We start from the raw sequence: 24,110 nt of genomic DNA, 5'->3' as shown, positions 1-24,110 counted from the left end.
AGAGGATGCATACTGGGAACTCTCATAGATTCCATGCATGACACAACATCTTACAATAGGGTCTAACATTGACAAATGACTGGGTGACAAAGTCAAGGATTAAAACTCAATGCTAAGAAATGCATTACAGTGCCTTTATGGAAAAATACTACCCAGGCTAATTACCTCATTGAGATAACACCCCTAAGAGCTGACCCGGTAGTCAGTGGTCTGGGAACAAATATATATAGTTATCTGGCCTTTGGCCAACAAATGGTTAAGGTAGTCAGAAAATTATTCTATGCCACCCAACATATAAGAAAAGGCATGGCATCCAGGTCCAAGGAAGTAACAGTATCACTTTATTTGGCCCTTATCAGACTCACCATTGAGTATGATGCCACTTTGGGCATGTACCTAATTAGACAGATGCAACAGTTGGAATGCCCACAAAGGCTCCTTACCAAGAGAATTCAGGGTATAAACACATTTTCCTATACATACCACCTTAAAGCTTTATCTCTATACTCTGTCTCCCACAGGTTACTGAGAGATCATCTATGCCTGGCATTCAAACCATCATTGGATCCAGCTCTGATGGCCCTTTTGCACATCTGCAAAATGAACAGCAGCAGCACCACTAGATCCAAAGATTTAAATTCTGCTTGTGACATAAATAAGACATGTAGGTGAGAAAGATATATGTCTCAGAGGATTCAGATGATCTGGAAGCAGGTTTTCCATCCATGTGAAGCAGAGTCCATGCCTAACCATTTTTAAGCATAAACTTGACTAATGGACGAGAAATTGGAAGGTCACCCTGGGTCTGTCCAACATGTCTCGAGTAGACAGAGGCAGACAGTAATGCCCAAAATAACATATCCCCCACACAACCTCTAGAAACCTCCTAACTAACATGCTACCTTCAAATAAATGTCTGGGACACAATTGGGTTGGGTTGCATGGCTAGGCTTATAAAGGCTCTGGTGGTTTTTAGCTTATTATATACTTATGAACCTATGAACATTTCCATACAAGAAGCCCTTTGGTATCACTCTTTGGCCCCTGTGCCTGCTGACCATTGTCTTCATAAAAAAACAGCTGGATAACCACTGTTAAATTGACTCCACTTTAATAAAAACAGTACTTCAAAAACATATAGGACAAGCGCTTTCGTATAAAACAAATGCTTCCTCAGATCCTCATATTTAACAAAACAGTACATACTATATTTATAATACAAACTGACCAATCACAATACTAAGAACTGGAGCCAAAATGACATCACAATTAGTAGGAGATCATTTGTGCTTGTGATTCTTTAACTTCTGCCCCTTAAGGACGGGTTTAATACTAACACAATTGTTAAGGCCAGGAAATCTATGTGCGTGCATCCTTAAAATCCATTTTAACTCATTCTGTTCCAAGTAGTTGTTCACATCACCTCCTCTCAAAGTTTTATGTATACACTGCAATGCCCTAAATGTAAATTGGTGTTTAGGAAACTCTAGCTGATGTTTGGCTAGTGCATTTTTAATATCTCCCTTCCTTATATCTGAGAGATGTTTAAGTATTCTATCTCTTAATTTTTGGATAGTTTTGCCCACGTAAAAACATGAGCAAGAGTCACATGTAGCCAAATATATCTTGTCACTACATAGTAGTTGTTTTAAGTTTTGATTATTTCTATATGAAAAAAAGTACAGTTGTGTACACCTACCATAAATGTAGATGTTCGAGTGTCTTCACTGTTGCAGTCATGACTGTAGGGTTCTCCCCTGCCGGCAGGCAGTCCTCGGTCGGCCAGAATCCCAAAGTCTGGGTCCGGCGTCGGCTGTTCAACCATGCTCCCTGATGTCAGAGCGCCAGGAGTACAAAGCTGACAGCCGACACCATTTTCTCCAGTTTTTCTTGCCCCAGATGTCAGGAGTCCCAAAATGGAAAAGGTCCCATATCCTTTGCAAATACACCTCAGAAGAAAGGTGAAAAAAAGAACCACACAAAAGTAAAAACAAGAGGGGATAGGAGGGAAACCCAGACTGCAACAGTGAAGACACTCGAACATCTACATTTATGGTAGGTGTACACAACTGTACTATGTTCATCGTGTTTCACTGTTGCAGTCATGACTGTAGGGTAGAATCCCAAAGCTGAAAGAAAGGGAGGTGGTCATAAAGAAGAAGGGGCGGCTAAAAGGCCCTGCAAGATTGCAGAGGCAAAGCCTGCCCTAGACTTAGAGTAGAGAGGTAGATTGTAGTGCTTAGAAAAAGTATGCACTGAACTCCAAGTTGCAGCCTCCAAAATGTCCTTGGTAGGAACTCCCCTGACAAAAGCCGCAGAAGTGGCAGCAGCTCTGGTGGAATGAGTCCGTATACTCCCTGGGATTAGCTTTCCATGGTGAGAATAACAAAATCTGATTCCATGAGCAATCCATTTAGAAATGGTCTGTTTTGAAATGGCTTTACCTTGGGAACTTGAAGCATAAGAAACAAACAATTGCTCTGATTTCCTGATGTCCTTGGTTCTGTCCAGGTAAAAACATAGTTGTCTGTGTACATCCAAGGAATGTAAGATCCTTTCCCCTTTATTTTGAGGAGTGGGGAAAAAGGTAGGCAAGTGGATAGTCTGATTTAAAGCCACTTTGGAAACCACCTTAGGCACGAAGGTAGGATTAGTCCTCAAAGACACTCTGTCTTGATGAAAAATAATATAAGGCTCCACGGCCATAAGAGCTTGTAACTCTGAAACTCTCCTGGCAGAGGTCAGGGCTAACAGAATAGCTGTCTTCCAAGATAAAAACTTGATGTCAGAAGAGGGAGCAGGCTCAAAAGGAGGCAAGGTCAGTTTTTCCAAAACATAGTTGAGATCCCAAGCAGGAATGGGAGGAGATCTAGGAGGTCTTAAGTTCTTAGCTCCCCTGAGAAACTGTCTCATGAGCTGGTGGGAAAAGATTGGAGGGTCTGTATTATAATGAGCAGAAATAGCAGAGGCATGAATCTTAATGGAAGAGAAATAGAGGCCCTTATGTAAGAGATCTGTCAAGTAAAGTAAAATTAAAGGAATGTTCGGAAGAAGAGGATCAGAATCCTGAGCCTGCATCCAGGAACAAAATCTTTTCCATTTTTCTGCATAAGATTTTCTAGTACTAGGACGTCTGGCTTCCAAAATGACATCCATAATCTGCTTGGGTAGGAAAGAAGAAATCAAAGGCCCTGGATTAACCAGGCCACCAGGCTGAGAGTTCTGACATGAGAGTGTAGAACCTGACCCTGATGTTGGGACAGAAGGTTCGGAGACTGAGGTAAAACCCAAGGGGGCTCCAGACATAGGTTTTTTAGAGTTGGGTACCAAAACTGTCGAGGCCAATTTGGGGCCAGCAAGATTATCATCTTGGGCTTGTCCTGTTTTATCTTTAATAATACCCGTGGAAGAAGAGGAAGAGGCGGAAAGGCATATCCCGAAAGGTTCCTCCAACTAAATGATAGGGCATCCACTTTCCAAGCTTCTTTGTGGAAAGTCCTGGTGCAAAAATTCTGTAGTTGATGATTGAAGTGGGATGCAAAGAGGTCTATGTGAGGACATCCCCAGACTGCTGTTATCATCCTGAATATTTTGGTGTCCAGCATCCATTCGTGTGGATCCGAAAGGTTTCTGCTCAGACTGTCTGCCAGGAAGTTTAGCTTCCCTGGTAGAAATTGAGCTTGAAGGTCCAGATTGCAAGCTAGAGCTGTGTTCCATAGATCCATGGCTAGTCTGCAAAGGGGGTAGGAATGAGATCCCCCTTGCTTGTTTATGTACCACATAACTGTGGTGTTGTCTGTCCGTATTAGTAGTTGTCCTGGATGTAAAAGATACCTGAAGGCCAGTAGAGCTTCCTGGACGGCTAACATTTCCTTTAAATTGATATGCAGGTGCTTCTGATCCTTTGTCCAAAGGCCCTACAGACAGTTGCCCTGAAAATGGGCTCCCCAAGCATAATCCGAGGCGTCCGTGGTTAGAATCTGAGTGGCAGGAGGCAGACAGAAGGGTTTCCCTTTGTTTAGAGTACATGCCCTGGACCACCAAAGAAACTCCTTTTGAAGGCAAGGAAGGACGGAGATCAGTATGTCTAAACTGTGGCAATGCTGAGACCATACACTTTTTAGGTACCACTGTATTTTCCTCATGTGTAGTCTTGCATATGGTACGAGAAGGATGCAGGAGGCCATGTAACCCAGAGCCTGCAGGAATCTCCTTGCAGATAGCTGAGTTAAAGTTGCCAAGGTTTTGAAAGTTGAAGCCAGCAGTAACTGTTTTTCGGATGTCAGAAATGCCATCTGGGTTGTGGTGTTTAGAAGAGCACCCAGAAAAGTTATCTGTTGTGAGGGTGTCAAATTTGACTTTTTTATGTTTACAGAGAAACCCAGGAACTTGAGGAGGTTCTGAACAAATTCTAGATGCTGGAGTAAGACACCCTTGCTGTCTGCCTGTCGTAGACAATCGTCCAGATAAGGGTAAATTTGAATTCCTTTGAGTCTGCAGTAAGCTACTACTGGAGCCAGGCATTTGGTGAAGACCCTGGGTGCAGTAGACAATCCAAAGGGCAGTGCAGAGAATTGAAGGTGCCTCGCTCCGGCCTTGAACCTGAGGTATTTTCTGTGTTCCTGCCTGATGGGAATGTGTAAATATGCCTCCTTTAAATCCAAAGTTACCATCCAAGCATCTTTGGACAGCATTGGAAGTAGCTGCTGGAGAGTAAGCATCTTGAATTTTGGAATTTCTAGAAAGGTGTTCAAGACTGACAGATCCAGAATGGGTCTCCATGAGTTTTGCTTCCTGGAGACTAGAAAGAGCCTTGAGTAAAAACCTTGTCCCATCTCTGAAAGTGGAACCAGTTCTATGGCTTTCATAGCCAAAAGAGCTTCCACCTGGTTTAAGGCCTCTGTCCATTGATGTTTTGGAAGGTCTGGCCATCCGCTTCGCCTTGGCAGGGTATGAAAATGGAATTTGTAACCTCTTAGAACCACATCCAGAACCCACTTGTCTTGGGTTATATGAGTCCAATTTTGATAAAAAAGAGAGAGTTTTCCTCCGAGAGGGGCTTTCAGGCAAGAAGTTCCTGCAGCCCAACAGAGGGAGTCATTGAGTTTGTTTCCTATGAGTTTGTGACCTGTCCTCTCCTCCCCTAGGGGTGTAAGCAGTCCACTGTCTTGGTCTATAAGAACCTTGTGTTTGAGGCCTTCCTCTGGAGCATCTATATCTACCTCTCTGAGGCCTGTCTGAAGTGGGAAAAGACCAATTTTTAGAAGGCCAATTTCTGCTAAATCTTGGTGGCTGTACTTGTAAGAAATCTTTAACTGTTTGCATGGATTTCGCCTTATCCTCCATCTTTTTAATCACTTCTTCAGCTTTTGATCCAAACAAAACATTATGCTGAACAGGTGCATCCAATAATTTAGCTTTCACTTGTTCTGGCAAATTTTGTTCCTTTAGCCATGCATGCCTTCAGCAGCCCTACAAGAAGCCTCCAAGGCATCAAATCCACAGTGTAAACCATGCTTTCCAACTTGCTCAGTGGCATGTAATAAGTCATGTAATTCCTTATCATCTGCACAGGCAGAAATGAAAGTAAGCTTTTGTTTTAAAACAGACAAGAGAAATTGATGGTATTTCAGCACATGAAACTGACAGTTTAAAGCCCTGATGGACAAAGTAGCAGAAGTGTACACTTTTTTGCCCCATCTTTCTAAAGATCTAGAGTCCTTTTCGTGGGAATGGGATTTTTGGCAGAAGCGGCCTTAACTCCCTTGGGGCCCTGAGAAATGGTTTCAGGGTCAGTAGAAGGGTTCTTGTATAAAAACTGGTGGGAATCAGGAACCCTGTAATATCTATCCGGCTTGACAGGAGCAGGAGGAAAAGAATCAGGGGTTAAATTAGCCTCCGAAAAAGCATCATCCACAATATCCAAAACAGGAGGAATAGCCAGGGGTCTATGTTGGGGGAGAAGAAGAAAATCCTTTAGTCTTTTCTTAGATTCTGAATACTCCTGTCCTTCCAAGTGGAAATGTTCCCTCATTTCATGCAAAGTTTCCCCAAAAGAGAAATCCTCAGGGGGAGAAGCTGAGGGAATAGATTCCTCAGCATCAGAATCCTCATAAGGAGGAAAAGAATATTCCTGGTCAGAAGAGGAAACTGAAGAAACAGAAGCCTGATCAGAGGAATCATAATAAACATCTTGCCTTGACCTTTTATCTGGAGGGGGATGTGAACCCCTAATCATAGTAAGTAAATCCTCCGCCATCTTGAGTAACTGTTTCTGTGACTTGGGAGCCGGTTCAGAAGAGGCTTGTGTTGCAGTCTTTGATTTAGAAGGAGTCTTTGCCTTTGTCTTTGGCTTTGCCTTTATTATAAGCTGAGTAGGCCTGAAAACCCCTTCGGAAGCCGGTACCTGCACAGCGGCTCCGGAGCATTGTCCGAAGGTCCTGCAATAGAGATATTTAAAGGCCTTGTTGGCTCCTCATGAGAGTCCGTTTTGGCCATTGGTTCTGAAATGGGGCTGCAAAAGTGCTTCAATGACGACGGCCGAACCTGAAGCTAGCTTCGCTTGTGCGCTATCATCATATTTGGACCTCGGAGGCCTGTCTTTATCCTTGCGACGTTTGTGAACTCCGGTAGCCGGAACTGTATCCGACGACATTTTGTAGTTAAAGCGCCTACCGAAGTAATGAAAAGCAAAATCGTACCTTCGTTTAATTGTACATTGATTGAATCTAGCACAAAACCGACAACTAGCTACGTCATGGTCAGGGCCTAAGCAAGGAATACAGTAAGAATGAAAATCCTTATGAGGTATTTGCTTCCCACATGAAATGCAATTATTAACTTTTTCTGACATCGGACTGGAGCAAGAAAAAAGTTTCAACGGGTACTTAGCTTTGAGTGGAGAAGAAAGTCTTCGGACTGAAGTTTATCAGAAAAAATCGTCAGGAGTCAGCCGACCGGCACTTGCGAACTGCTATCACCACATGGCAAGAAAGACTGGAGAAAATGGCGTCGGCTGTCAGCTTTGTACTCCTGGCACTCTGACGTCAGGGAGCATGGTTGAACAGCCGACGCCGGACCCAGACTTTGGGATTCTGGCCGACCGAGGACTGCCTGCCGGCAGGGGAGAACCCTACAGTCATGACTGCAACAGTGAAACACGATGAACACCTGGTGTTGTTCCAACTAAATTAATAAATTTGTTATCTAATGTTAGAAGATGCCAATGTTTCTGTATTATATCTTACAATCTTATTATTGTTAGTACAGTTGGTCACTAAGGAGGTGGGGCGTCTACTTTTATTATTCATAGCATTTCTTCTAGGCATATAGGTTCATAGGTTCATAGGTAGGTACTAGGCTATCGACCCAAGGGCCTATGTAAGCTTAGCCAACAAGGTTCCCTGGTTTATGCCACCCAAGAAAGTTATTTTCCTGTACCACTGTCGAGCAGAAACACAGAAGTGATCCCTGGGGTGTATTTCCTATCTCCCATCCACTCATCAAGATTTTTCTTGAAGAGTGCTAATGAAGAACTTTGCTTGACATAGATGGGTAACCTGTTCCAGAGTATGGGAAGTCTCTGGGACAGGAATCTATCCCTTCAGCATGTCTTGTTTGTTGTGGTGACAAGGTTTAGGTCTTTAGAGCATGTAGCTCGGAGGGATTGGGATTTCTTTAGGTGTAGCATGTCCAACAGCTCTGGGCTTGACATAGCTTTATATGTTAGGCAGAGATCACCTCGGCGTAGGCGATATGCTACAGAGTAAAGCTGGAGTTTTTTAAGGCGGTCAGTGTAGGGCATTTGTTTGAGTCCAGTAATCCTCTTTGTGAGGTACTTCTGTGGCCTTTCCAGCTGCTGCAGATGTCTTGTGAGGTACATTCTAAAAGGGGCATTGTACTCTATAATGGGTTTAATGAGTGTTGAGTAGAGGGGAACAATGACCTCTTTTTTCCTGGATGAGAACCCTTTTATGATGAGGTGTGCCACGTAGAAGGACTTCCTGACTACTGTGGCGATGTGACTATCAAAGGAGAGACTACTGTCCAACTGGGTCCCAAGGTCTCTTATCACACATTTGGTGTTAAGTAGATTGTTGCCTATGTGGTAGTTCATGGATACAGAGTTTTAACAAAGGGGATGACACTGCACTTTTTGGCATTGAGCTTGAGGCCATGGCTCTGTCATCAGGCATCTGTCTTAGCGAGGCCCTTCTGTAAGATGTCCACATCATTTGGGGACTTGACTATGGCTCCTAGTTTGCAGTTGTCTGCAAACTTCATTAGCCAGAGGCCTTCTGTGGTAGCCTGTACTTCAGAGAAGTAGATACCAAACAGGAGAGTTCCCAGGATGGAACCCTGTGGTACTCCACTTGTCACTGCTTTGAGGTCAGATTTGGAGTCTGCAACTTTTACAGTGTGGGTTCTGTCACTGAGCCAGTTGGCAACCCATCTTGTGATGTAGGGATTTATACCTAGTTTAGTGAGTTTAGCTATAATTCCAGAATGAGGGATGGTGTCAAAAGACTTGGCTAGGTCAAGATAGGCTGTGTGAACCACCTTACCCGCCTCTATGGCTTTGGTGACTGCCTTAAAGAAGTCGATCAGGTTCAGGAGGCATGATCTGCCTTTCACAAACCCGAACTGGGTGGGATCCAGAGTTTGGAGGTTACCAATGTCTTTGTTTATGAGTTCCATGATGATACGTTCCATGGCCTTGCAGACCAGGCTCGTCAGGCTAATAGGTCGATAGTTCCTGGGATCAGTGGTGGCCCCCCCTTTGTGGAGTGGGATAACTGTTGCTGTGCACCACTCAGTGGGCAGAAAACCTGATGCAAGGCTATTATTGAACATGGTGCTTAAGTGGGGAGCCAGTTCGTTCTGAAGTTCGTGTAAAACGCAGCCTGGAATGTTGTCCGGTCCCATGGATGCTGTGTTTTTGGCTTTAGAGAGTCAGCTTTTACCTGCGTAGTTGTGATTACAGGGACTCTGCATTCTTCCTGTATAGATATGGGCCCTTTAGGGGGTGAGGGGGTGGGGGTAAAGTTAGCACTGAACCTATCTGCCAGGATGTTGGCAATATCAGTTGGTTCTATAATTTTTGTGTCTTTGTGATGTAACTCAGAGCAGATCTGGGTGTTGCCATCGATATTCTTGACATAGCTATAGAATGCTTTGTGGTTGCCCTTGGAATTAGTGGCGATTTTGTTTTTGTAGTTAGCTTTGGAGGATCTTATAAGGCATCTCAGCTTCTTACTGAGGCTGACCACAGAGCTCCTCCACTCATGGGATTTTACTCTCTTTTGCAACAGTTTCTTCCTTCTGTTGTACAGTTTGTTTATGGCAGGGGCCACCAGATTGGCTTCCTTTTTTTGGAGGATAACGTCTTAGTTCTGTTTGGGACAGCATGATCCATGCACTCATGTAAGTGCTTATACAGTGCATTTGTGTAAGATTCAGCAGTTGTAACTCTATTGTCCATCTGCATGGGTGTCATAAAGTTCACCACTGCTGTCTTAAGAAGCATGAAGTTGGCTTTGAAGAAATTTTTTACCATGGTTTCCTTAATGGGGGGGTGGAGGTGGGATGTGGATATCAAGGGTGATTAGCTTATGGTCGGATCGGACCAACGAGGAGTTGACTTCAGCTGTGGAACACTGGTCACTCATGTTGGTAATGACTAGGTCTAGGATATTGTTGCCCCTGATGGGGGGTGTGGATAAGTTGATCCAGGGCATTGGAGTTTATGAATTCTAGAAAGCATTGAGCTAAGGATTTGGTACACAAGTAGTTTTCCCAGTTAATAGTGGGGTAGTTGAAGTCACCCATTATTAGGGTGTTTGGTTGAACCCTAATATTTTCCAGTACATCAAGAAAAGTGGAGTGGGAATCCTGGGGCATGGTGGGGGATCTGTAGCAAGCTACAATTTGGATTGCAATTTTGCCCAGAGTTAGTTGCACTTGGATAACCTCAGATGCATTATGCTGAGCAACTAGCCTGGAGGTGTGGATATCCTTAATGAATATGGACACGCCTCCGCCTTTGGTGTTTCGGTCCAGGTTACATGGCCGAAAAGTGTGGTATGAATTATAGCCTGGTAGTGCAGGGGTGCTCTCTGGAGCCTTGAACCAGGTCTCAGTCACTGTACAGATATCGATGTTCTCCATTTTAAGGAGTGCCTCGAGTGAGTGCATTTTGAGATTTAGACTTCTAGCATTGAGTAGCATTACCCTCAGTTTTTGCTTGCCTGTTCATGTTACGCTGGTGAATTTGTTATTTGAACCTTACCTAAAAAAGGCACTATAGGGGCAGCAAGAGCCTTAGCCACTATCTGGAATTCCAGGGGTGACAAGTGCAGGCCATCTGTGGCAAAGCATCGTCATCTGTCAACCATGTCATCCCAAGCAGACAGATATTGGATCTCCTTAGAATGACACCAGAAGCTTGGTCAATTGTTGAAGTCAATCATTTTGTCCTTGTACTGCGGTATAATTCGGGGTGATGGCAGAATGCCACTCAGCGCTAGGGTCATACCTGCCTGGGCTACAAGATTGGAGAGCTCTTCCATGTCTCTTTCCATGTAGTCCAGGGAGGTACGTCTCAGGTCATTCACATCAACATGGACAATGACAGAGTCATATTTGTACTTGTTGTGGAGTGACCTGAGTGAGTGGGTTATGTGGCAGATCCTGGCATCCGACAGGCAGCTGACAGTAATGTTCTCCTTATTTAGCCTGGTGAGTGGGACATCAGTGTGCCTGACTATAGAGTCACCTATGACTGGTGTGTTGGGTACGTTGTTTTGCCTTATTGGCTGTGGTTGAGTGGCACACTGAGTCTGTGGGCTATGTGTCATTTGGGTTGTGTTGGGGGATGGAGGTTGCTTGCGTTTCTGCTTTGGAGGTCTCTGTTGCTCAGACAGATTATTACTGAGAGCCTCCGCAAATGTTTTTGTGTTACTATGTGTGGATTTTGGTGGTGTAGATTTAGTGAGACTATGTTTACCTTCTCCTCATGACTGTCAAGTTCAGTCTTGGTTGGAGAGAGCTTTACCTCCAGTTTGGCTAGACAAGTGCATCTCTCACAGGTTGTAGTGTTGGGTGGTAGGAGGAGAGGGTTGTTTGTGTACATGAGGCAATTTCTACATTGTCTCAAGATGCCCAGATTCATCAGATAGACAGGAGAGAACACTGGGAGCTGACCCTTGGACATGCCTGAATAAAAAACTATTTTCCTCTAGATAAGTGAGGAAAGTGAGTACAAGAACTGTTTTTCTCTAACAAGTGATAAAAGGTTCTACATGTCGTATCATTTACATTATATGTCGAGGCAATCAGATACATACTTGGTAAAGATGAACATGGGATTGGGAGGTTGGCCTAATGGTTAAGGTGTTTGCCTTACAAACACAAGGTGCAGGGTTTGAGTCTCACAAGGGATAATTGGCTAGGCTTAAAATGGCTCACAAGGTTAGTTAGCTTGGTACTAATCTATGAACTAATCTATGAATCTACGAACCTAAATGAATCAAAACTTAAAACAACTACTATGTAATGACAAGAAAGTAAAGCAGAACAAAGATCAAAGGTTAGGGACATACTCTTGTAGGCACTGTTCTGTACGTAAAGTGTTAAGCAAGGAACAGGTTTTTGAACATCCTACCCTAGATTTTGTTTTTTTGACCTAGATTTTATGCTGACTGCACTACTAAGCATTTGATATATTTGGCTACATGTGACTCTTGCCCATGTTTTTACATGGGCAAAACTATCCAAAAATTATGAGATAGAATACTTAAACATCTCTCAGATATAAGGAAGGGAGATATTAAAAATGCACTAGCCAAACATCAGCTAGAATTTCCTAAACACCAATTTACATATAGGGCATTGCAGTGTATACATAAAACTTTGAGAGGGGGTGATGTGAACAACTACTTGGAACAGAATGAGTTAAAATGGATTTTACGGATGTAAGCACATAGATTTCCTGCCCTTAACAATTGTGTTAGTATTAAACCTGCCCTTAAGGGGCGGAAGTTAAAGAATCACAAGCACAAATGATTTGAGATGTAATATTCTCCTACTAATGGTGATGTCATTTTGGCACCAATTCTTAGTATTGTTATTGGTCAGTTTGTATTATAAATATAGTATGTATTGTCTTGTTAAATATGAGTATCTGAGGAAGCATTTGTTTTATGCGAAAGCGCTTGTCCTATATGTTTTTGAAGTGCTGTTTTTATTAAAGTGGAGTAAATTTAGCCGTGGTTATCCAGCTGTTTTTTTATAAAGATTTACTTTCTCTATCTGGATATTCAGTATGCACTGGTGATTTTTTTCTTTTGTTTTTTTTTTCTTTAGTACCTGCTGACCATTGGGCCACTGTCACTGTTCACTTTCACCCCATATGAGGATAAGAGAAATCCATGGTGCTGCAGTCATTCAGGTAGCATTGAGAGGCACTTCTTTTTAAGTGCCTAACCCCGCCCATTGGGCAGGGCTAAGCAACCTAAATCATTATGGGGGACACTATGCCATTTTGTGCATGTGTACTCTTCTATGCACCTCCCAAATAAGGCAACCAGATTTGTGGCTTGTTGAGCCAAACACACTGGAGATTCCCAAGTTGTAGGTCATTCAACAGTCCCTACACACTAAAAACATAAAGGGATTAACTAATGAACTTGATACATTGAAAAAACAAAGTTAGCAAAGTGCAGGTACATAAACAAAATAGCCTAAAAAAATGATTATTTAACAATTACTACAAACAAAACAAAAACATGATGAATCTTAGAAAACTTTACAAGAGATGAATGTGTTGCCACAAACTTGGGCATGTATTTCAACAAAATCTGAAGAAATTTAAAATGGTTAACGTTAATGAATTTAGCAACTAAGTCTGAGAAGGTTCAGTTATCTGCGCACAAGTTGAAGATAACCCGAGATATAACTAATAGCACCTTTTTTCCAGAAGTTACCAGTATCAGAAGTGTAGCGAGGGTTGGGGGAAGGAGGCAGCCACCCTAGGAAATGTGTTGGGGGGGGTGCGATAGTCAGATCCATTTTCTTCCACCGCACATAAACATGTGGGACAGTAGACCATGAAGGTGATAGCACCTAGTGCTGTTCCTAAAAGGACTCTGACGTAGAGTGTTGGGGCATTAGGGTATCAGGACATGCTCCTCCTCCTTATGAGATGAGGAGTGCCAGATCGTAGAAGGGACCTTTTTTTCTCCTCAGCCTAGTGTTTTGGGGCTCTACAATTTGTGAGTGGCACTGGGCACCAAATGAGCCCACCATAGTTTGAGTCAGTATTATAGTTAGCCAGACTGCATCCCTTATCTGAAGACGGGTGAGCTGGCATTGGTGACTCACTCCCATCCTCGCACCACCAAACTCCTCCAGCACCTGAGCAACTACTCGACCTTAGGTTGTCCAATCTATGGTCAGGTACTCATACCTTATGCCACAGAGCCAGGTAAAATTGAGTGGGCTTTTCACAAACTCATTTCAGACTCACCATCACACGAGACACAACAGAACAACTTGAAAATCAAGACTAGGACCTAAATGTTGAAAATGTAATAGAATATAGAGACAGGTTAAGTACAGAAAAGCATTAATATTCATCACAGCTGTAGCGAATTATAATATCTGGCTACTTACCTTACAGATGCAGTGCCCAGCACTGTCACATAAGCTGTCCACACTTCCTCTGGGATCACAAACGCAGCCACCTGCAAGATTTTCCAACCACATTATAAATCATACAAACAAGCAACAGCTGTATAAATAGAGGAAAAAACTCCACTCCCTGGCTCATTGCAGCAATGAAACAAGCAAATAATACAACTGAATTGAATACCTTTTTTTTACATAAACAACTTCCCTTCTACTTATTATTTAGTTATTTATTGACAATTTGTTTACTAGGAAATGTCCTACTAAACAATTTATCCATTTTCAGTAGAGGCGCTGGAGAAAAGCTCCACATGCAAAAATAAAACAAAAAAAGACAGGAAATACATATACATAGGTGAAAATTGACATCATATGGCAATATACCGTAAACAGATAGATTTATACAAATATTACTACACATATGATACATAGACTAATACATATATATCATCATTAAAACAAGATAAATGCAATACCGTGTAGCTTTGAACAGTGCTGACGTGTTACAAGTGCAAGAGTTTATTACTCAGTCATAAAGCAAATGTAAAAGTGAAATATTCAAACAGTGGAAAAGCAGGAGATGCGGTAGGCAGGGGAGAACAAGGAAAACATATTTGTTAGAGTTAATAAGTGGAGTAGATATAGGAGGCAGGAGAAATAATGAGTGAAAGCAAAATTAAGAATAAGAGAAATAAGAGTAAGAGAGAACTAAAACAAGGAAAAGAAGAGATACAATGTATTGGTATTAGAGAAGGAGCTGACATTTTAGCCAGGAGGGCAGCAAGTGCAAAGCCAGGAGTCAGAGAGACATTCTTTTAGCTGAGGCTTAAATAAATGAAAGTTATGTATTGCTCTGACTGGTGCATGGATCACATCCCAGACTTTTGCTACAAAGTGTGAGTACAGACTTTGGCCTCAGTTTTGTAAGGCTTATAGATGTCAAGCAGATTTTTGTTAGAAGTTCAGAGGTGACATGCTTACTATACTCGTCTTAGCTTGCATAAATTCAATTCTAAAAATTCGCCTAAATGTCCATACTGTAAGGATCAAGTGGCTGACCTTTTACACATGTTCTGGAGCTGTAAATGCATATACAAACTTTGGAATTCCCTAAAAATTCAGTTACAAAAGATGGGTTATCAACATTCTACACTTTCCTGGGAATTTATGATTCTACATATTCCTCCGAATAATTTGGATAAATCCCAAATAATTATACTGATAAATATTTTCTTGCTAATGAAACTTTATATAGCTACAAATTGGTTGAACCCATCCCAAACTTCATGGGATAACTTTAAAGGATTAGCGATGAAACATATTTTAGCTCACAAATTATTAATTAAGGGTCATAGGAAAAACATAAATAATCCGAAAATATGGGAAAAATTTTTTAATATTCTGTTGGCTTAAGATTCTAATCCACTTTAACCCCTGGACATGTAAGTGTATATCTGTGTTTAGCATCAATTATCTGTTTAGATTGATCTTGTTTAATTGATGGAAGCATTCGTGTATATAGTGTATATATTTTGTAGTAGCATTTGGGCTTTGTTTTATTTTCTTGGGTTTGTTTATGTAATATTGTTAGTTTATTCAGAAAAATAATAAAGATTGATTATGGAAAAAAAAAAAAAAAAAGATCAGAGGTGACAATTTGGGAGGTAGTGGTGCAGATCTGTACTTATACCTGGGCAGGAATGGGATTAAATATGCTTTTGTGTGTTAAGAGAAGTTGGGTGTAATTTTGTTGGTGACATGGAATCCTAAATGAAAGAGCTGCATTGGTTGGGTTTTAATTAAATCTAGAACAGAAGCTGCTGTTTACAAAAGGGATAATTAGTGGGGCATATAAAATATTGCACAATAACTACATAAATCAATCATAAATGGTTAGAAAAGGTTGGGAAGAGAGGTTAGATAGGCAATTCACAAATAAACACTGGGAGGACATATGTATGGCTCCCAAGTATGCAACACAGTTTAGAAGATTTAGGATTTTTGCCTGCAAGTGTTTATATATACTTTTACATCCCAAGCAGACTTCAAAGAATTTTTCCTCAGGTAGATGGCAAATGTTGGAGGTGTGATGTGGAAGAAAAAGGAAACTGGAAACATGTTTTGGGAGTGTAATGAGCTGGCAGACTTTAAAAATATCCTACAGAGAAAACTGGGGGAGCAAATGAGTGTAACTAAGGAAATTATTTTTTAAGCTGAGATACAGGATCAAAATTTATTAGACTTAGTAAGGCATTGTTAAGTTTAAATCTGGTGACAGCCAAAAAAAAGCAATTACTAGAAAATTGAAATCAAAATATAGACTAACTGTACTTGATGCAGTCAATTTTGTAAAACATAAACTAACTTTAGAAAAAGGTAGGAGTGAATTACATAGAAAAAATGTAAATTGTAGGAATAATACATGTAGAAAAATGTTTTGAAGGAGAAATGAGGTTTAAAAGAAGGCAGAACTTGAACAATTTAGGTAATGTTGCCTAGACAGTAGGTTATATAACAATATTTGTTGTTGTTGTTGTGTCTTTCGGCTTTTCCCGGTTAGGGGTCGCCACAGCGGAACTCTGGTCCGCTAATGATTGGCAGCAGATTTTTACATGCCGAGTTGCCAGCCCTGACGCACAACCTTCAATGAAGATATGCCCATTCACGCATGTCTCCACACAGAAGACGCTCTAGCTGAGAATCGAACATGATGTCTTACTGTGAGGCGACAATGCTACTGCAGCACCACCACAGCAGTTATATAACAATATTCGTGATATATAATATTTGTAAATGTGGATTTGTTAATATGGTTTGATTACTTTTCTACAACTGTAAGCTTGACTATGTCACAAGTGATAATTCAATAAAGGTGTTTAAAAAATGTTGGTGGGATAATTCTAGCCAATTTAAAGCTTTTTAGTGGAGAACAGTGATGTGTTCTGTGACTTATATGAGCTGCAAATATAGCTACCTTGTTGTAACATTGTTCTAGTTTTGATTTTTGGGTGGCCAGGAGGTTAGTCAAGATGGAAGAACCACATAATAAAGAGGAGAGTAGGCATATAGGGGCAAGAGTGACTGGTGGATGCAATAAGGAACCTTTTGGCTCTATAGCTTTAATTGATTTTTGCAATTTTTTTAATATTGCTCTTTATGTTGAGATCATATTTGAGGTGGTCATCAAGGAGATGGTGGTAACAAAGCCAGTTTTCAACAGAGTTAAAGGCATGGTGTACAATCTTTTCTAAATTTTCTAGACTGTCAGAAAGGCTGATAAGGGTGGAATTGTTTGCATACTGTACAAGGGATGCTTGTATGATGACTGTTTATAAAGACATTAAATAGAAGAGGACCAATAACGGACCTTTGTGGGACACTTGTAATGGTGGTCAGATAAGAGGAAAAGGTAGAATTCCATCTGACTGCCTGGTAGTGTTCTGACAAATAATTCAACCTCTGAAAAGAGTATGATGTAAGATGTCCATTGTGGACAGTTTTAGTAGTTTTTTATTTGACGCAGTATTTAAATATTTTGATAAGTCTAGGAATAAGGAAGATACAAGTTTACTTCTATCCCTGGCTTTATTTATGTTTTCTGTAAAAGTTAGGAGGGCAGTTGTTGTGCTGTGGGCAGGTCTAAAACCATGTTGACTATTGGTTAGTAACTGTTCCTTTAAGAGATGCTGGAGTAGTTTGCTTATGGACACATTCTTTCCAATATTTTTCATAGGTTGGTACTAAGCTATCGGCCCTAGGGTCTATACAAGCCTAGCCATAACAATTCCCTGGCTATTTCTTCCCACAGTATTTACTTCCCTGGACCCCTGTCTAGCAGGGCGACTGACGTGATCCCCGGGGTGAATTTCATACCTCCCATCCAATCATCAAGCTTCCTTCTGAAGAGGGCCAATGAGGTGCTCTGCTTGACATGTATGGGCAGTCTGTCCAGAGTCTGGGTAGTCTCTGGATCAGGAACCTATCCCTCCAGCATGTTTTGTTTATTGTGATGACAAGGTTTAGATCCCTGGAGTGCGTGCCTCTGAGGGATTGTGATTTCTTTAAGTGTAGCATGTTCAACAGCTCTGGGTTTGACATGGCCTTGTATGTTAAGCAGAGATCGCCTCTGAGTAGACAATATGCGACAGAGTATAGGTGGAGTTTTTTTAGACGGTCAGCATAGGGCATCTGCTTTAGGCCTGTGATTCTTTTAGTGAGGTATTTCTGCGGCCTTTCCAGTTGTTGCAGATGTCTTGAGAGGTACATACCAAATGGGGTGTTGTATTCTATAATGGGTCTAATGAGGGATGAGTACAGTGGGACAATGACCTCCTTTTTTCTGGATGAAAAGCCCTTAGTGATGAGGTATGCCAAATAGAATGATTTCCTTATTATTGTGGCAATGTGGTTATCAAAGGTTAGACCACTGTCCACCTGTGTCCCTAAGTCTCTTATCACACTTTCGGTGTTTAGTGTACTGCTACCTATGTGGTAATTCACAGGTACATGGTTTTTCCCAAAGGGGATAACTATACATTTCTTGGCATTGAGCTTGAGCCCGTGGCTCTAGCACTAAGCATTTGTTTCTGTAAGGCCCTTTTGTAGAATATCCACATCATTTGGGGATTCAGTAATGGCTCCCAGTTTGCAGTCATCTGCGAACTTTGTTAGCCAGAGTCCCTTAGTGTTGACCAGTACTTCAGAGAAGTAGATGCCAAAAGAGAGCGGTCCCTGGACTGAACCCTGAGGTACTCCACTTGTCACTTGTCTGGAGCTGGATTTGGAGTCAGCTACTTTTACAGTGTGGGTTCTGTTAGTAAGACAGTTGGCAACCCATTGAGTGATGTAGGGATTAATGCCCTGCTTAGTAAGTTTATTTATGATTCCAGAGTAGGGGATGGTGTCGAAGGCCTTGGCGAGGTCCAGATAGGCTGTGTGGACCACCTTACCCTTGTCCATGGCTCTGGAGACTCATTCAAAGAAGTCAATCAGGTTCAGGAGACAAGATCGTCCCTTCACAAACCCAAACTGAGTGGGGTCGGTGTTTGAAGGTTGCCTCAGAGAGGGAAAAGATGGCAATGAGACAGAAGTTTAATATTTTGGCAGAAGTACCACCTTTGTGAAGAGGGATGCTAATGGCATTTTTCCAGATTGTAGAAATATGATTCCTGTACTTACCTGTTTAAAAGGATTGATACTGGATATGCAATGGTGTTAGCAGCAATTTTGAGGTATTCTGCAGGAAGGTTATCAGCAGACTTTGAGCAGGGTTTAAGTTTGGATAATAATTTTTTATGAAGGAGGCAGCAACTGGTTTTAGTGTGAGGGTAGGGGTATTAGGAGATGGAGATAGACATGTATCAGGTGAGTCAGGAAAGGACTCACTCTTGAGAGCAGCTATGCTGTCAATGAAGTTCATAGGTTCATAGGTGTTTACTACACAATTGACAACAAGGGCCTTTTAAAACCTAGCCATGTATCTCAAATCTGTTACAAGTTCTGGTACCCTTGATAAGTGTAAGCAGGTGCTTCAGAATTGAAACATTTACAAGCAGGGGCCTGGGAGATGAACTGTTTACATGTTGCCGGTGCACCATTAGAGACACAGGTGCCAAACCAGGGATTAATTTCCTGCTACCCATCCAATTGTCCAACAGATACTTGAATTGGGTTAGGGAGGAATTCTGCTTCACATGGATGGAAACCCTGTTCCAGAGAAAGTGTAGTCTCTAGGATAAATACCTGTATCTACAGCAGGTCCTACTTATATCACAGGCAAGGTTTAAGTCTTTAGAATGGATAATTCTGGTGCTGTTTGTTTTGTGGATATCCAGGCATTTTATTAGAGTAGGGTTTGATGACGCCTTGTGTCAGGCATAGATCTCCTCTCAATAGCCTGTAGGAGACAGAATACAGGGATAAGGCCTTGAGGTGGTCTGCAAAGGACATGTTACTTCTGCCCTGTATTCTTTTAGTGAGGAACTTCCGTGGACATTCCAATTGTTGGATATGCCTGGTTAGGTACATACCAAAGGGGAATTTGTACTCAATGATAGGTCTGATGAATGCCAAACACAGCGGAACAATGACTTTCTTGGAACTTGATGTCATACATTTGTTTATAAGTTGCACAACACAGAATGATTTCCTCATTACTATAGACACATGAAGGTCAAAGGCTAGATTCCTGTCCATGTTTGTCCCCAAGTTCCTGACTACTAGGTCAACCCTTAGGGGTGTGTTGTCAATACGATAATTACCACAGGTGAATGACTTCCCAAAGGATAATATTATGTATTTCTTGACATTAAGATTTAGTCCATGGCTCTGGCACCAGTTGTTTGTCCGTGTCAGATCATCCTGGAGAACATCTGTGTGGGTGATTCAATGACAGCTCCTAATTTGCAATCATTTGCAAATTTAGTCAGCCAGATGCCACTGACATTGGCCTTGACTTTAGAGAAGTAGATGCCAAAAAGGAATGGTCCCAGGACCGATCCCGGAGGGCCTCCACTTGTGACTGGCCTCTTTGTAGAGGTGGACTCTCCAATTCTAACTTCCTGGGTCCGCTATCCACTGGGTGACTTTAGGGTTTGTTAAATTTGTCAACAATGCTCAAGCAGCAGATTGTGTCAAATGCCTTGGCCAGGTCACAGTAGGCAGTGTGAACCATTTTGCTCTCATCCATTGCTTTGGTGACCTTCTCAAAGAAATCCACTAGGTTGATTAGGCATGACCTGTACTTGATGAAACCAAATTGGGTTGGGTCTAGTGTCTGGAGGTTTCCCATGTCATTATTGATCATTTCCATGATAATTCTTTCCATGGCTTTGCATATGACACTAGTGAGTCTATAGTTTCTGTCGATGGCCCACCTTTGTACAGAGGGATGACTGTTGCTGTTGTCCATTCATGAGGCATGAAGCCCGTTTGCAGGCTACAGTCAAATAGCATAGGTTCATAGATTAGTACTAGGCTAACTGCCCTTGCGAGCCATTTTAAGCCTAGCCAATTATCCCCTGTGATATTCAAACCCTGTACCTTGTGTTTGTAAGGCAAACACCTTAACCATTAGGCCACCCTCCCAACCCGCAGTACATTGACCTGGCCAAGGCATTTGACACAATCCCATGCTCGGGCATTGTTGCGCAAGCAATTCTAGATGGCCTTATAGTTCATGTTTCATGCTATTTATAAAGCATCCTGGGGTATTATCTGGGCCCATTGATGCAGTGTTCTTGGCCCTACAGAGCACTAAGGACCTGTCCCCTAGTAACAGCGAGGGAGTTATATTTGAAGGTATTTCCTGAGGGAAGGTTGATGGGGAGAGAGAAGTAAAGTTGGAGTTGAATTTGTTGGCCAGTAGGTTTGCTATACCTACTGGCTCAGTATAGGTGGCTCCAATTACAATGAGCTCTGCACACAATTGTGTACTGCCTTTGTGAATACAGACATAGTTAAGAATGCCTTGTGGTTGTCCTTAGCCTGGGAGACCAGATGTTCATCTAATTTGGCTTTGGTAGTCATTACTTGTTCTCTGTGTTGTTTGTTTAGTCTGATAAGAGTGCTTTTATCCTGCTGGGTGCTGCACCTCCTAATTTTTGCCCTGATTTTTATCTTTCTGGGTGCTGCACCTCCTAATTTTTGCCATGATTTTCTTCCTTCCTTCTGGTATGCAGCCTATTGATGTTGTGATTCCACCAGGGTGGCTTGTTTTTTGAGTTTGTTCTGTAATTCTTCCTAGCAGCTACAGCTGCCTCTATGCAGCTATTAACATGCTTGTATATAGTTTCTGTGAACAGTTCTGTGTAGGCAGCAATGTTCTCTGGGTTTATGGGGGCTTGACATTTTGCCATGTTATCACGTAATAGTAGAAAGTTAGCCTTAGAGTAGTTCCTCAATACTCCAGGGTTAGCTGGGTTTACAGGTTTTATTTCTACTTCAAAGGAGACAACATTACACTAAGGGGTGTGCAGCACTCTCCCGTATTACTGAGAACCATATCCAGTATGGCTGAACCCCTTGTTGGTGTATTGATAATCTGGTCCATGGAGTTTGTGTTTACAAAATCTAGGAATTTCTGTGCCTGGACGTTTGGTGTCATATATGATTCCCAGCTAACAGTGGGTAATTAAAGTCACCCATGATTATGGTATTGATTATGGTATTAGGTTGGATGGTGAATGTTTTCAATAAGTTTAAATATATGGTATGGGTTTCCTGGGTCATAGGGGGGGACCTATAGCTTGCACGTTGGATTTTGCCTATGTTGATTTGAATGTGGAGAAACTCAAGTGAATTGTCCTGTTTGACCAAACCTGAGGTATATTTACTTTTGATGTAAATCGAGACACCTCCACATTTAGCCCCTGTCTGTGTACTACCTGGTCTAAATGCGTGGAAGACATTATAACCTTGCAGTGTTGTGCTCTCCACGGCTGAGCAATCTCACAGACATCAGCATTCTCTAGGGTGAAGACAGCTTCTAGGGAGTGGAGCTTTTTGTTTAGATTCCTAGCACTGAGCACCTTTAGATTTTCTTGGTTTTGATTGGCTATTTCGGAAGTACCTTCAGTTTGGTATTGCCTAAAAAAGGCACTACGGGGGAGGACAAAGTTTTAGCTGATATTCAAAAGCCTAGAGGGGAGAGGTGCAGACCATCCCTGACAAAGCAGCAAGGTCTGTTGACCATCTCCTTTCATGTTGATAAATATTGCACCCCCTTAGAATGACACCAGAAATTAAGCCAGTTGTTAAAGTCAGTCATCTTTTATTCAAAATGTGGCATCATCCTTGGAGAAGGTAAAATGCTAATCAATGTTAGGCTTACACCAGTCTGGGACACATATTCTGAGAGTTCCACAATGTCCCTCGTCATATAGTCTAGGGAGGTATTTCTCAGGTCACTTACACCCACATGGACTGACTGAGTCATACTGGTACATGTGGTCCACTGACCTGAGTGTGTGCATAATGTGGTGGAGCCCGGTGAGAGGGACGTCAGTGTGTCACACAATGAAGTGCAAATTAAACTTTGTGGCTGTTTCTAAGGGGGAGTTGAGACAAGATTCAAGGATGTTGTTAGTTCCTGGGTGTAAAATTTGTTTACTGGATGAGCAAAAATTTTTTGAGTTATATCTGTGACTGTTCTGTAAATCATAACAGTTTTGTTTCTTATCAAGGTTGACTTGCTTTTTATGAAGTTCTTTAAAGTGCTGTCAGTGTTGTGGATTCTGGTCTCTGATCCTAGTAACTACACTGCATCAGGAACCCTTCCTGAGCCTCTTAGTGATCACAGTCAAACATATGCTTTCAGATGTATTATTCACCTTGTCAAACAACAAGTATACAAAAATACTTGTAAGCTCTCAGAATTTAACCCTGAATCATTTTCAGCTGCTCTGAACACAGATAACTGGACTGCTCTAAAAGCCTTGCAACTAGATGAGGTATTAGAAAAGCTCAATTTAACTTTTTAAGCATCCTAAACAACTTTTCACCACTACACAGACTACACAGGAAAAGAGTACAGCATAACTTTGCCCCCTGGCTTACTAATCAAAGCTAGAGACAAGGCGTGTGATCCAGTAAAGGATGTCTTCAAGGGTGGTTAAATTGTTTCCAGAGGATGTATAAAACAATTACTCAAATGAAATTCTGCTTGTAGGAGAGAAGAGGATCTGCATTAGTGAATTTGGGCAGAGTTTCTGTAACAGGAAAAACTTCAAGAGTTAGGGTACAGAACAGCTACCTCTCCAGGTTTTTTTGTTTAGCCCAACAGCTCTAATGATGCGGTATCCCAGGGGAATGATTTTATAGTCTTTTATGTAAGGTTTTAGCCATGTTTCAGTAAGATCAATAGTATCTGGTCTATAATGAGAGATCCAGGCATGCAGTTCAATGACTGTTACAAATGCTACATATATTTAGTTTAGTGAAATATAGTTGTTTGGGGTTATTAGGGGTGACCAAAGGGATGTAGGTGACAGGAGGGTAGAGATGGAAGGAGAGCCTGGGTTAGGATGTATTTCACCACATAGTTTAATTCCTGAAGAAAGCTGGAGGGAGTGAAATAGTTTTATAATGGTAATTTTTATTTTTATTTTTGCTTTGTTCTGAGGTGGTAATGAGGAGAGGTAAGAATGTTGTATTTAATGTAGAGTAATAAAGCTGATAAACAGATGTGGAGCAATTTCTGGTGAAGAATTTTGGACAGAATGGTTTAAAAATAGTCTGATGGTAGGTGTGGACATTCTGGGTGTAAGAGGAGTAATTTGATAGTTTGTGAGGACAGAAAGTATTAGAAGTAGAGTTGTTTAGCTAATGAAGAGCATACCTACTTGTAATCAGATGGTGAGGCAATGAAGTTATAAAGTTAGAGACAAAGATCTGTAAGACAATGATGTTACGGAAAGCTAAGAGTG

The 24,110-nt window shown here is 41.7% G+C and overlaps 1 protein-coding gene across 11 annotated transcripts in view; it reads right to left on the bottom strand.

Moving 5' to 3' along the window:
- Positions 1 to 24,110, bottom strand: part of HSPG2 (heparan sulfate proteoglycan 2) — a 2,126,006-nt gene that overhangs the window by 1,116,776 nt on the left and 985,120 nt on the right. For all 11 annotated transcript variants that reach the window (XM_044063227.1, XM_044063230.1, XM_044063231.1 and 8 more), the window contains one exon: positions 13,672 to 13,742. In XM_044063227.1, coding sequence (XP_043919162.1) covers positions 13,672 to 13,742 — 71 coding nt within the window. The remainder of the gene's footprint in view (positions 1 to 13,671; positions 13,743 to 24,110) is intronic.

Source organism: Protopterus annectens, chromosome 2.part1 (assembly GCF_019279795.1).
Source record: "Protopterus annectens isolate FY-2018-M chromosome 2.part1, PAN1.0, whole genome shotgun sequence".
NCBI lineage: Eukaryota > Metazoa > Chordata > Ceratodontiformes > Protopteridae > Protopterus > Protopterus annectens.
Note: the sequence above shows the minus strand (reverse complement) of the source record. Positions and strands in the feature narration are given on the sequence as shown.